Below are 13652 nucleotides of genomic sequence, written 5' to 3' on the forward strand. Positions count from 1 at the left end.
CAGGAAGTGATAGGGCCAGATGCCATGAGTTTAGTTTTTTTAATGTTGAGTTTCAAACCAGCTTTTGCACTCTCCTCTTTCACCCTCAACAAGAGGCTCTTGAGATCCTCTTCGCTTTCTGCCATTAGGGTGGTATCGTCTGCATATCGGAGGTTGTTGATAATTCTCCCGGCAATCTTAATTCCGACCTGTGATTCATCCAACCCGGCATTTCTCATGATGTACTCTGCATATAAGTTAAATAAGCAGGGTGACAATATGCAGCCTTGTTGTACTCCTTTCCCAATTTTGAACCACTCGGTTGTTCCATGTCTGGTTCTTACTGTTGCTTCTTGACCCTCGTACAGGTTTCTCAGGAGATCCACACAATCTCCTGAGTGATTTGTTGTGATCCACACAATCAAAGGCTTTAGCGTAGTCAATGAAGCAGAAATAGATGTTTTTCTGGAATTCTCTTGCTTTCTCCATGATGCAGCGAATGTTGGCGATTTGATCTCTAGTTCCTCTGCCTCTTCGAAACCCAGCTTGTACTTCCGGTAGTTCTCGGTTCACATACTGCTGAAGCCTAGCTTATAGGATTTTGAACATAACCTTGCTGGCATGTGAAATGAGCACAATTGTACGGTAGTCTGAACACTCTTTGGCATTGCCCTTCTTTGGAACTGGAATGTAAAATGACCTTTTCCAGTCTTGTGGCCACTGTTGAGTGTTCCAAATTTGTTGGCATATTGAATGCAGCACTTTAACAGCATCATCTTTTAGGATTTTAAATAGCTCAGCTGGAAGACTGTAATCTCCGCTAGCTTTGTTGTTACTAATGCTTCCTAAGGCCCACTTGACTTCACTTTCAAGGATGTCTGGCTCAAGTTCAGTGACCACACTATCATGGCTATCAGGGACATTCAGATCTTTCCTGTATAGTTCTTCTGTGTATTCTTTCCACCTCTTCTTAATCTCATCTGCATCTGTTAGGTCCCTGCCTTCTTTGTCCTTTATCATGCTCATCTTTGCACAAAACGTTCCCTTGAGATCTCCAATTTTCTTGAAGAGATCTCTAGTCTTTCCCATTCTGTTGTTTTCCTCGATTTCTTTGCACTGTTCATTTAAGAAGGCCTTCTTGTCTCTCCTTGCTATTCTCTGGAACTCTGCATTCAGTTGGATATATCTTCCCCTTTCTCCCTTGCTTTTCGCTTCCCTTCTTTCCTCAGCTACTTGTAAAGCCTCATCAGACAGCCACTTGGCTTTCTTGCATTTCTTTTTCTTTGGGATGGATTGAGTTGCTGCCTCCTGAACAATGTTACGGGCCTCCGTCCATAGTTCCTCAGACACTCTGTCTATCAGGTCTAATCCCTGAAATCTATTCCTCATCTCCACTGTATATTCATAAGGGATATGATTTAGGTCATACCTGAATGGGTTAGTGGTTTTCCCTACGTTCTTCAATTTAAGCCAAAATTTTGCAACAAGAAGCTTATGATCTGAGCCACAGTCAGCTCCAGGTCTTGTTTTTACTGACTGTATAGAGCTTCTCCATCTTTGGCTGCAAAGGACATAATCAATCTGATTTTGATATTGACCATCTGGTGATGTCCATGTGTAGAGTCGCCTCTTGTGCTGTTGGAAAAGAGGGTTTGCTATGATCAGCGTGTTCTCTTGGCAAAACGCTATTAGCTATCTTTGTCCTGCTTGATTTTGTACACCAAGGCCATGCCTGCCTGTTATCCCAGTGATTTCTTGACTTCCTACTTTAGCATTCCAATCCCCTATGATGAAGAGGACATCTTTTTTTGGTGTTAGTTCTAGAAGGTGTTGTAGGTCTTCATAGAACCAATCAACCTCAGCTTCTTTGGCATCAGTGGTTGGGGCATAGACTTGAATTACTGTGATGTCTGGTCTTGAAATACTGTGTCTTGAATTACAAGACACAGTAATTACAAGACACACAATGCACTGTGATTACTGTGCATGTCTACTCAGAAATAAATCTTACTGAGTTCAATGCAACTTACTCCTACGCATGTCAGCACCCCTCTTGCCCCCAGCTCAGCTTTGTATTTCCACATCCAGCTCATTAGCAAACCTCCTGTTATCTCACTGGGTGACTTTGGGCTGGACTCTCACCACTACCCCACACTTCTGTTATGAAACTCATGAAGAAAAAGAGACAGTATAATGGAAAGTTCTTTCTGAAGCAGTCACACTTCACTTGTACAAATGCAGCATGAAGGGAAAGATCAGAAACCTTCTCTTTGTTTTAATAAAAAGCACACTCTGCACATGCTCAGGGAATGGACAGAATGAGGAATAAACATACCAGGGAATATGAAGAACTATATTCTTCCATTATGTATATGTGTGTGTGTGTGTGTGTGTGTGTAATCTCCCTCCATCCAGCTGTTCCCTGGAACCCCCCCCCCCTTCACCCAAGGGTCTTCTGAGATAACAGGAGGTTTGCTAATGAGCTGGATGTGGAAATACAAAGCTGAGCTGGGGGCAAGTGGGGTGCTGACATGTGTAGGATTGAACTCAATAAGACTTACTTCTGAGTAGACATGCACAGAGTTGGTTCTCCTCTCTCTCTCCTAGGCACACCTAGGGCAGCCTTGTTTTGGGAAGCCCTGAGGAGGAGGAAGTGTTTTGGCTGAAAGTAATTACTGCACGTCTCAGGGCAGGGGAAAAAATACGAAAATATCTACGAAAAATAGCCTTTCTTACGGAAGTTATGCAGAATTACGGCTGTCGGCACGGATTTATCTTTGTAATTCTTGGAGCGGAAAAAAAAAGAAGAGGAGAATTCCGGGGGCTTGCAAACGACGGTACGGAGCACTGGCCGCAAACTGCGGAAGTCAAGCGGCACGGAAAGTACACAATTCGTACATCCCTATCATGCATTGTATGGAAGGAGCTAACAGCTTCTAGGAAATTCAAGTTCTATTTAAGGCTCAGTCTGAGTCTGCCAGTTGTTGGAGCAACATACAAGCTGAGCTTGTCTGGCTTCCAGCCCAATTCTGCTTGGAGCTATCCATGGTGCTATCCACTTTTTGCTTTCCTTAATGGGCATCTGACCTTGGCTACACCTAATCTCACTTCTAGAATCTCCCCTGAGCTGATCATCCTGGAACCTGACCCTTGTTATGCCTGACTTTGCCTAATGGATCTGAACCCTTGGGTGTTGATTGTCTCCCTGTGAACAGCAGTGCCCTCAATTGGGCTAACCTTCATATTCATGACACATGACCTGAAATGATAGAGAATAGGCCACACATGAATAGTATTTCAGCATCTTTTCAAATCTTTCCTATTCTGAGTTAATTCCAATGTGATGCTAGCAGAAATCTGCTAGAGCAATGGGACTTCTCCTTCTGTCTCCTCTCCCCCCGTGCACCCTGAAAATCTGTCCCACAGGGTTTCCTAGACCTCTGGACCAGACTTTGAGGAAATGGGAGAGCAGGGGGTGAGAAATTGCCCCACTCCTGGCTCTGCTGACAAAAGCATTTTAGACAGCGGAATGTCAACATTGTATTTGACCTTTTGTATGACCAGGATTAAATTAAGGCTGTATCCCTATATACACACTCACACTCACAAACCTGAAAGCAGATCCCATTAAACTGTGTAAGACTTACTTCTGAACAGGCATGCAGAGCATCATGCTGTAAATGTCATTAAAGAGTATATATTCCAGTAAACTATATTTACTATTCTATACTTTAAAAGCAAGTGCCTAAGACCACAGTCCTATGCATACTTAGACAGAAAAAAGTCCTACAATTTCAGCATTTCCCAACAAGACATGGTGGCTGGGGAACGCTGGGAGTCGTAGGACATTTTTCTGTCTAAACATGCATAGAATTGCAGCCCAAGTAAATAAGTACCTGCTATATCATCCACAATCTCAGTGTATGTCCTTCGTGCTATGTCAAGAAATTCGTTGATATTAGGCTTTACTGCATAGCACTTCTGAGTTCTCATATTCAAGCACCCTTTTGTATATCTTGTATCATCATTAATAACAGTTTTAATCTTTTCAAGTATCATGCCAAATCTAGAAAAAACAAAACACCCAAAATTGTGGAAAGGTCTGTCATACTTAACAAATGTTGTAACTGACTAAAAGAAATAACAGAATATCTGAATCCTCTACCCACAGGTAGCATTTACTATATTTTTAAAACCCCAACAACACCATATCTAAAGTTGTGCTGTCTAATGCTAGACATATATTTCACTGTTACCTTAAAGGCTGCTTAGATGTAAATAATGTTCTCTGTCAGAATTCTTTGTTTAATCACAATTTCATTGAAATCAATGAACTTACTTTCTGGTGCTTATGTTTAGAACAGGATATTAGTTAACTGGCTTAAACCCAATTAAGAGTTTTTGAATCACATTGATAATATAAAGAAACTCATCTTACTACTTAAGAACCTAAGGAGTTCTGAAAAAATAGTATCAATTTTGTTCCTTATTTTAACTGAATTTAAATAAACTTACAGTCTTATAAACTTAAGTAGTACCAATGGATACAATGAGACTCAAAATAGAATAAGAAACTCTACAATCAAATATAAATATTTTACAAAATATAGAATGGAAGAAATGATAGCAATAATGTCAAAGTTTTTATAATACACTACCTGTTGTCTTCCAAAGAACCATAGTAAGCCTTTAACAATGTTGTCTTATAACTCTTTAAAGCATCCTGTCAAAATGAACATGAAAAAATAATATATTCAAATGTACAGAGGTGTAATTGAATTCTATAGCCTTTAGTTCATTTAGGGAGCAAGCCTATGGCCGCTAGACAGTGGCTAGACGGCCATAGGATATGCTGTTATCCAGGAACCAACCTCTGTTACCCAGAGAACTGACCTTCCCCCTCGGAGGCAGTGCGGAACAGCCTCATCCTCCACGTTCTCAAGAGGAGTGCGGAGTGGCTGGAAAGGGGTGTGGCTGGGGGCATTCTGGGGCAGGGAGAGAGTAGCCACCTGTACGATACATCCTATGTGTCGTACAGCAGCCTCCTTCCCCTCTCTGTGCTCCTGCGGCTAGACAGATGCAATCAGCTGTCTAGCAGAAAAAGCAGGGCACGAGGAGTGCAGAGGGAACGATCCCCTCCATACTTCTCCTGCATTGCTTTGGATAGGTGGTCGCCTCCAAGTTTGGAAGCAGCTGCCTATCTAGATAGGATTGCACCCTTAGGCTATGATCCTATACCCACTTGCCTGGGAGTAAGCCCCACTGAACCCAACGGGACTTACTTATGAGTAGACATGTATAGGATTGCACTGTTAGGCTGCAATCCTACATACATTTACTAAGGCGTAAGCCCCATTTGACACAATGGGACTTACCTCTGAGTAAACATACATAGGTTTGCAGTCTAAAAGCAAACAAGTCATAGCGGGTACAATGTTTGGGGGAAAGATATAAAAATTTCTTCACCATCTAAAGGAGCTCTGTTGCATGTCTTTGTGCAAATGCAATGGTGATGAATAAGTAATTATGCTTTGCTGCCAACACCACCACAACAGAGGAGGTTCTAACAGGTTCTAATGCAGGGGTGGGCAATGTGTGGTCCTGAAGATGTTTTGTCCTACAACTCCCATGATTTCTCACCATTGCTGGCTAGAGCTCATGGGAGCTGTGTGGCTCTCCAGATATTTTGGTCTACATTGCCCATCCCTGCCCTAAGGTGAGTTCTAGCCTTTGACTGGTCATGCTCGCTCCAAGTCTTCTTACACCTGTGCTTTAGCTGTCTTCTTAAAGTATATATAAAATTGTCAGAAACAGCAGGCTGGAGATGAGCAGCAAGTGAAGAGGGACCAAGTAAGCAAATATACTAGGGCAGGCAGTCTGAGAGCTCAATCTGGACCTGGGCAATGAGTTTTCAACTTTATAAAACCAGGTGGAATCCTACTGGCACTTTTTTACATGATGCCTAGCTAAGCTGCAATACTACCCTCTGGGCATTTGTGATGGTGGCACTGAAGTTCAGTAGATAGCAGACAAGCAATTCTGGCAAACTACCAGTGGAACAGAGAGTAAGGGCCTGATTTGAGACAACTAGGGCCTAATGATAATAGTAATTACATAGTACATAGGATTATGATACCTTCAAAGGCTCCACAAGTTCCAGAGTATGCTTCAGATAAATTAAATTTGTTATCTTTGATTCAGATGCATTAACCTGTTAGAAAACAGAGAAGATGTACACTTTCTCATTATTTTAATGTTGGTTTAGCACAGGACCTAGATACTATTGTGCTATCATTGTTGCCTGTGGCTCACTTGTCATGCATATCTTCTCTGTATGCATCATGACAAGGAATATTAACTGACTTCTTTTCCTTTTCCCTAGTAAACTGCTCACTCTTACTAGTCTCTAGCTTGGCATTGTTATATTACCATTATTTTTTATTACTTAACAGATGTACATACTGCTGAACATATTTAAAAATATCTCTAAGTGGTTCACAAAATACATTATAATATACATTAAAATACAATTAAAATTCGCTCTAATGTTGAAATTTGGTGATCTTGTGCCTATCAGTTTTGAACCAAAATGGGAAGAAAAAGAAGAGAAGACACCAATTACAGGAAGAAGAGAGGGACAGGGGGAGTGCGACCCTGTTGATTCTCCTGGACTTTTCAGCAGCTTTCGATACCATCGACCATGGTATCCTTCTGGATAGGTTGTCTGGGTTGGGAGTTGAAGGCACTGCACTACAGTGGTTCCGCTCCTACTTGGATGGCCGATTCCAGAAGGTGGTGCTGAGGGATTATTGCTCTGTGCCATGGCAATTGTGCCATGGGGTTCCACAGGGCTCTATTTTATCCCCCATGCTGTTTAACATCTACATGAAACCACTGGGGGAGGTTATCCAGAGGTGTGGGCTGAGGTGCCATCAATATGTGGACAACACCCTGCTCTACCTCTCTTTCTCATCAAAACCAGGTGAGGCAGTGGCTGTTCTGAACCAGTGCCTGGGCATGGTAATGGACTGGATTTGGGCCAATAAACTGAAACTCAATCCAGACAAGATGGAGGTACTGTTAGTGGGTGGTTCGTCTGCCCGGCTAGGTGATATTCAACCTGTTCTGGAGGGGGTTGCACTCCCCCTAAAGGATCAGGTTTGTAGTTTGGGGGTGCTCTTGGATCCAGAACTGTCACTTGAGGCACAGGTGAACTCAGTGGCACAGAGCACTTTTTATCAGCTTAGGCTGCTATACCAACTACGCCCTTATCTGGACAGAGATAGCCTAGCTACAGTTATCCATGCTCTGATAACTTCTCGTCTGGATTACTGCAATGCGTTATACGTGGGGCTGCCTTTGAAAACGGTCCGGAAACTTCAGCTGGTCCAAAATAGGGCAGCAAGATTGTTAACAGGGACTGGCCTGCGAGCTCATATTACGCCAGTACTTTTCCAGCTGCACTGGCTGCCAGTCCATTTCCGGGCCCGATTCAAAGTGCTGGTGTTAACATTTAAAGCCCTTAATGGCTTGGGGCCAGGTTATCTGAAGGATCGCCTCCTCCCATATGTGCCTGCCCAGACCTTAAGATCATCCTCAGCGGCCCTTCTCCATGAGACCCTGCCAAAGGAAGTGAGGCGGGTGGCTACTAGGAAGAGGGCTTTTTCTGCTGTGGCACCCCGGCTCTGGAATGAGCTCCCTAGTGAGGTTCGCCTGGCACCTACATTGTATTCCTTTCGGCGCCAGGTGAAGACCTTTTTATTTTCCCAGGCATTTTAGCATTTTAGCTTTCTAAATTTTTAGCTTTGCTGTTTTAAATCTGTATTTTAAACTCCTGCACTGCTGCTAGGTTTTATTGTGGTTGTATTGTTATATTGTGGTTTTAATATTCTATATATTTTAAATTGTTTTATTGTGTGTTGTTTGGTTTTAATTTTTGTGAACCGCCCAGAGAGCTTCGGCTATTGGGCGGTATAGAAATGAAATAAATACATAAATAAATAAAAATAAATAAATAAGAAAAGGAGAGATACAACCTCAAAAGTGTACAACAATAAATGTTTAATGGCACAATGCATTTCACAAATATCTTCCTCAGGGGCACTTAAATCCACAGCACTGTGTCCTCACCAATGTTTTGTACAGTGTTCGGCCATATCTTTATTGGTGTGCACATCTGAGACACTTTCTCCTTTTCTCCCCTTGAAGTAAAATGGGGCCATCAAAAATTAAGGTATTATTTTCTGTACAGATGGGGGAATCTGCAGGTACACAGGACAATACCAATTTGTAGATTAAAAGAAAAATTATTTCTTTTTTAAAATGGCCTGGTAAGGCCCTGTGAGCTTCCAAGAATGTTCAGGGTGTCCACTGCATAACAGGGAGGGAGAAGCTAAGAGTGGGCAAGTGAGAGAGAATTGGCCCACTTGAACCCCTAATAGCTTACAGGGAGCAATCCTATGGCCGCTAGACAGTGGCTAGAGGGCCACAGGATATGCTGTTTTCCAGGAACCAACCTCAGAGCCCACGCTCCGTAGATTCCCAGAAAACCAGCCTCCCCCCACGTCTGCGCTGCCTCGGAGGCAGTGTGGAGGAGCTCTGTCCTCCGTGCTCAGAAGAAGAGTGCAGAGCGGCTGAAAAGGGGCAGGGCTGGGGGCGTTCTGGGGAGGAGAGAGTGGAACTGCGTGTGCGACACATCCTATGGGTTGTACAGCAGCCTTCCCTCCCCCTCGGCCCCCCCACGGCTAGATAGCCGAAAACGGCCGTCTAGCAGAAAAATCAGGGCAGGAGAGGCGCAGAGGGAATGATCCACCCTGAGCTTCTCCTGCCTTGCTTTGGATAGGCAGTTGCCTCCGAGTTCGGAGGCAGCCGCCTGTCTCGATAGGATTGCGCCCTTAGAGGGGTAAATTAGGGTCAGGCGGGATGTGTTCCATGGGATTTAAAAAACTCTCTTCACCCCTCCCCACACTGTACAGGCGGGCTCAAGAGGGAGGAAATGAAAAGGCACAACTTTTTTTTTCCTTTCTGGCTCTCCATGCTCCACTCCCCTCATCTGAACCCTTTGGTCCTATACAGTAACACAGGTGAAGTTTGAGGAAGATGGGAAAGAAAAAAGTTACTGTGTTCTCTCCTATCCTTATCCTGAAATCTCTCCTTCCTCTGTAGCTCCTAAAAGTGTTACAAGGCTCCTGTTCCAGGTGACTTGAACAAGGAGTTCTCTTGTTGGAGGATGGAGATCCACTGCAACATTTTGTGAAGGGTGCTCACTTAATATCATTTAAGAGGGAACTTGGATACTCCCGTGGCTATCACATGGGCAGCAAAATGGGGCTACCTACAGAGAAGGTAGGGGCTTCTGACTACTTGGGCGAGTCATCTAGTATGCAGAAAAATATTTGTTTACATTTAAAAAGAAGAAAATATACCCTAAACCACCTGATAAGTAAGGAGCATGATCATTGCCCTCCCAGAGGCACAGAATGCTGAAGGTGGTTGAGCATCACAGAATCATAGAATTACCATGGAAGGGGCCTATAAGACCATCGAGTCCAACCCCCTGCTCAGTGCAGGAATCCAAGTCAGACCATCCCTGACAGATGGCCGAACAGCCTCGTCTTGAATGCCTCCAGTGTGGGAGAGAACACTACCTCCCTAGGGAATTGTTTCCATTGTCGTATTGCTCTAACAGTCAGGAAGTTTTTCCGGATGTCCAGCCGGAATCTGGCTTCCTGTCACTTGAGCCCATTATTCCGTGTCCTGCACTCTGGGATGATCGAGAAGAGATCCTGGCCTTCCTCTCTGTGACCACCTTTCAAGTACTTGAAGAGCGCTATCATATCTCCCCTCAGTCTTCTCTTCTCAAGGCTAAACAGGCCCAGTTCTTGCAGTCTATCTTCATAGGGCTTTGTTTCCAGTCCCCTGATCATCTTTGTTGCCCTCCTCTGAATCCTCTCCAGTTTGTCTGCATCCTTCTTAAAGTGCGGTGCCCAGAACTGGACACAGTACTCCAGATGAGGCCTAACCAGTGCTGAGTAGAGGGGAACTAGTACTTCCCGGGATTTGGAAGCTATGCTTCTATTAATGCAGCCCAAAATAGCATTTGTCTTTTTTGCAGCCACATCACATTGTTGGCTCATATTCAGCTTGTGATCAACAACCATTCCCAGATCCTTCTCGCTTGTAGTGTTGTTGAGCCACGTATCCCCCATCTTGTAACTGTGCATTTGGTTTCTTTTTCCTAGGTGCAGAACTTGGCATTTATCCCTATTAAATTTCATTCTGTTGTTTTCTGCCCAGTGCTCCAGTCTATCAAGATCACTTTGAATTTTGTGTCTGTCTTCCAAGGCATTAGCTATCCCACCCAATTTTGTGTCATCTGCACATCTGATCAGCATTCCCTGCACCTCCTCCTCCAAGTCATTCATAAAAATGTTGAAGAGCACTGGGCCCAGGACTAAGGCCTACGGTACCCCACTCGTTACCTCTCCCCAGTTTGAGAAGGTCCCATTGATAAGCACTCTTTGAGTCCGATTCTGTAGCCAACTGTGGATCCACCTGATAGCTGTTTCATCTAGCCCACTTTGAGCTAGTTTGCTCATCAGGAAATCATGGGGCACTTAGTCGAAAGCTTTGCTGAAGTCGAGGTATATGATGTCCACAGCATTCCCACGGTCCACAAGGGAGGTGACCTGATTAAAAAATGAGATCAGATTCGTCTGGCAGGTTTTGTTCTTGACAAAACCATGTTGGCTTCGAGTAATCACTGCATTGTTTTCAAGGTGCTTACGGATGGATTGTTTTATCATCTGCTCCAGAATTTTCCCAGGGATTGACATTAGAGTGACTGGTCTGTAGTTCCCAGGTTCCTCCTTTTTACCCTTTTTGAAGATAGGGACAACATTAGCCCTCCTCCAGTCATCTGGCACTTCACCCATCCTCCATGATTTCTCAAAGAGAATAGACAGCGGTTCTGAGAGTTCTTCTGTCAGTTCCTTTATTACTCTAGGATGCAGTTCATCTGGCCCTAGAGATTTGAACTCATTCAAAGTAATTAGGTGTTCCTTGACCATATGCCTATCGATCTCAAGCGGCAATCCTGGCCCTTCAGCCTGTACTTTGCCTTTGCCAGGGGGGTCATAGACCCTCTTTTGGGAGAAGACTGAGCCAAAGTAGGAATTGAGCCAAAATAGGAATTGAGCATTTCTGCCTTTTCTTTGTCATCTGTTATCATTTTGCCATCCTTATTTAATAGTTGAACCACCATTTATTTCCTCTGACTTTTACTATGCGTGTAGCTGAAGAAAGCCTTTTTGTTGCTTTTAGCATCCCTCGGCTAACCTCAGCTCGTTCTCAGCTTTAGCCTTCCTGACACCATCCCTGCAATTCTGTGCTACCTGCCTGTACTCTTCCTTTGTTGCTTGGCCTTCTTTCCACTTCCTATATATGTGCTTTTTTGTTTTCAGGTCGCCTCTAAGCTTTTTGTGAAGCCACATTGGCTTCTTCTGTTGTCTTCCACCTTTTTTTCTTGTTGGAATTGTTTGTAATTGTGCCTTGAGAGTTTCCTTTTTTAAAAGCACCCACCCATCCTTTTCTCATTAGAGTTGCTTGCCATGGGACTTTACTTATCAATGTTCTGAATTTAATCAGTTAAAGGGAACCCCCAGTCTACCCAAAGAAACAGAAGGGGAAGAGTTTGCCTGATCATGGTCTTAATAGTTTACAGAATCATGGAGAGGGGTGAGTAATTAGAATCAGGGGATAAACACAATGAGGGGGAAAGGAGGAATTTATTATGATCAGTGAAAAGTACTTTCTCCTATTCTGATTAATTGCCCCTCCAAGGGCCAGCTCAGCTATGAAAGGGCTGACTCCCCATTACCTTAAAGAATCCTGGAGGCAAGAGTAAAATTAGGGTTTGGGATCTGCACATCAAGGCATGCATTCCCTGTCTCCCACCCCCAACCTCTTTCTTACACTGTGGATAGTGATCCCCCCCCCCACCACCTCCTGACTCCAAATACACATACTGTACTACATAGGTTCAGGTCTAGATTGGCAGCATTCTCCTCAGTTAGTCTCACACCTCTGGAGTCAGAGTGTAATAGTCTTATTCTAGGTTCTATGGAGTGAGGGGGAATTGCCCAATTTTTATCCCCCTTATAATTCCTTGTAGGCCACTAGTAATTTCTAATAATATATTGGAAATGCGCTACACAGAAGTTTATTTTTAATGTCATGAAGGCCAGTAGCTCTGGGTAGGCAGGCATCACTGGCAATCTGCATAACTGAGTTCACAGGACAGTAATGTTTTGGGTTCATAACATGAGTAACTCTTGAGGTAATTACTTACAACTGAAAATATTTAAAATGTATTATTTATTTATTTATTTAGATTATTTATATCTTACCTTTCCATTTGCAAAGCTGTACAAGCCAGGTGAAAAAATTAAAACATTGTAAATTGGCTTAGTTATTCTACCTGGTACATAAAAGCAGAAAAACTCCCCTTTCTCGCTGTCAAAGATAGAGCACTTATCCACTGGTGACAGACAGTTCTGCATCTGGAATTCAGCATCTTGTCGCCCTATCAATTGGATGCAGCATGGTGGGGGGGGGGTTCTCCTCTTTTACAGAAATATCTATTGATCTATTTCTGAACTTAGGGTGCAATCCTGTGCATGTTTAAACAGAAAAAAGTGCTACAATTCCCCATGCTGGCTGGGGAATGCTGGAAATTGTAGGACTTTTTTCTGTCTAAACATGCATAGCATTGCATCCTTAGTCTTGTAGGACTTGTATGATTTTGGTACTTTATTCAGGCTGCAATCTTATACCCATTTACCTAGGACTAAGTCTCATACATAGGACTGCACTGTTAACCATATGTTTTCTATGGAACTATTTAACCTTTCATCTTGCTTATAATCTATGCAGTTTTATTCAGTCTATATTTTAAAACTTTACTTATCTAAATTTTCCCTGGGCTTCTCTCTAGTAGCATATCACTATAGGTAAAAATATCAATAGATGTTAGCTGCAGAATGAACTCAGGAAATTATTTTTGGGATTTTAGGGATTACTAATTCCAAAGAAGGGCAACGCCAAAGAGTGTTCAAACTACCGCACAATTGCACTCATTTCACATGCCAGCAAGGTGATGCTCAAAATCCTACAAGCTAGGCTTCAGCAGTATGCGAACCGAGAACTACCGGAAGTACAAGCTGGGTTTCGAAGAGGCAGAGAAACTAGAGATCAAATCGCCAACATTCGCTGCATCATGGAGAAAGCAAGAGAATTCCAGAAAAACGTCTATTTCTGCTTCATTGACTACGCTAAAGCCTTTGATTGTGTGGATCACAACAAACTGTGGCAAATTCTTAAAGTGATGGGAGTACCAGACCACCTTACCTGTCTCCTGAGAAACCTGTACGAAGGTCAAGAAGCAACAGTAAGAACCAGACATGGAACAACCGATTGGTTCAAAATTGGGAAAGGAGTACGACAAGGCTGCATATTGTCACCCTGCTTATTTAACTTATATGCAGAGTACATCATGAGAAATGCCAGGTTGGATGAATCAGAGGTCGGAATTAAGATTGCTGGGAGAATTATCAACAACCTCCGATATGCAGATGATACCACCCTAATGGCAGAAAGCGAAGAGGATCTAAAGA

At 43.3% G+C, this 13652-nt stretch overlaps 1 protein-coding gene across 1 annotated transcript in view; it reads right to left on the reverse strand.

Moving 5' to 3' along the window:
• MSH4 (mutS homolog 4) overlaps window positions 1–13652 on the reverse strand; it is a 67244-nt gene that overhangs the window by 20956 nt on the left and 32636 nt on the right. Inside the window, exons 9-11 of the mRNA XM_084848232.1 lie at window positions 6116–6190; window positions 4638–4702; window positions 3876–4045 (exon numbers count right to left, since the gene is read on the reverse strand). Of these exons, the coding sequence (XP_084704358.1) occupies window positions 3876–4045; window positions 4638–4702; window positions 6116–6190 (310 nt within the window). The remainder of the gene's footprint in view (window positions 1–3875; window positions 4046–4637; window positions 4703–6115; window positions 6191–13652) is intronic.

This window comes from Heloderma suspectum, chromosome 4 (assembly GCF_057233095.1).
Source record: "Heloderma suspectum isolate Gila_16-S chromosome 4, 16-S_ref, whole genome shotgun sequence".
Lineage (NCBI taxonomy): Eukaryota > Metazoa > Chordata > Lepidosauria > Squamata > Helodermatidae > Heloderma > Heloderma suspectum.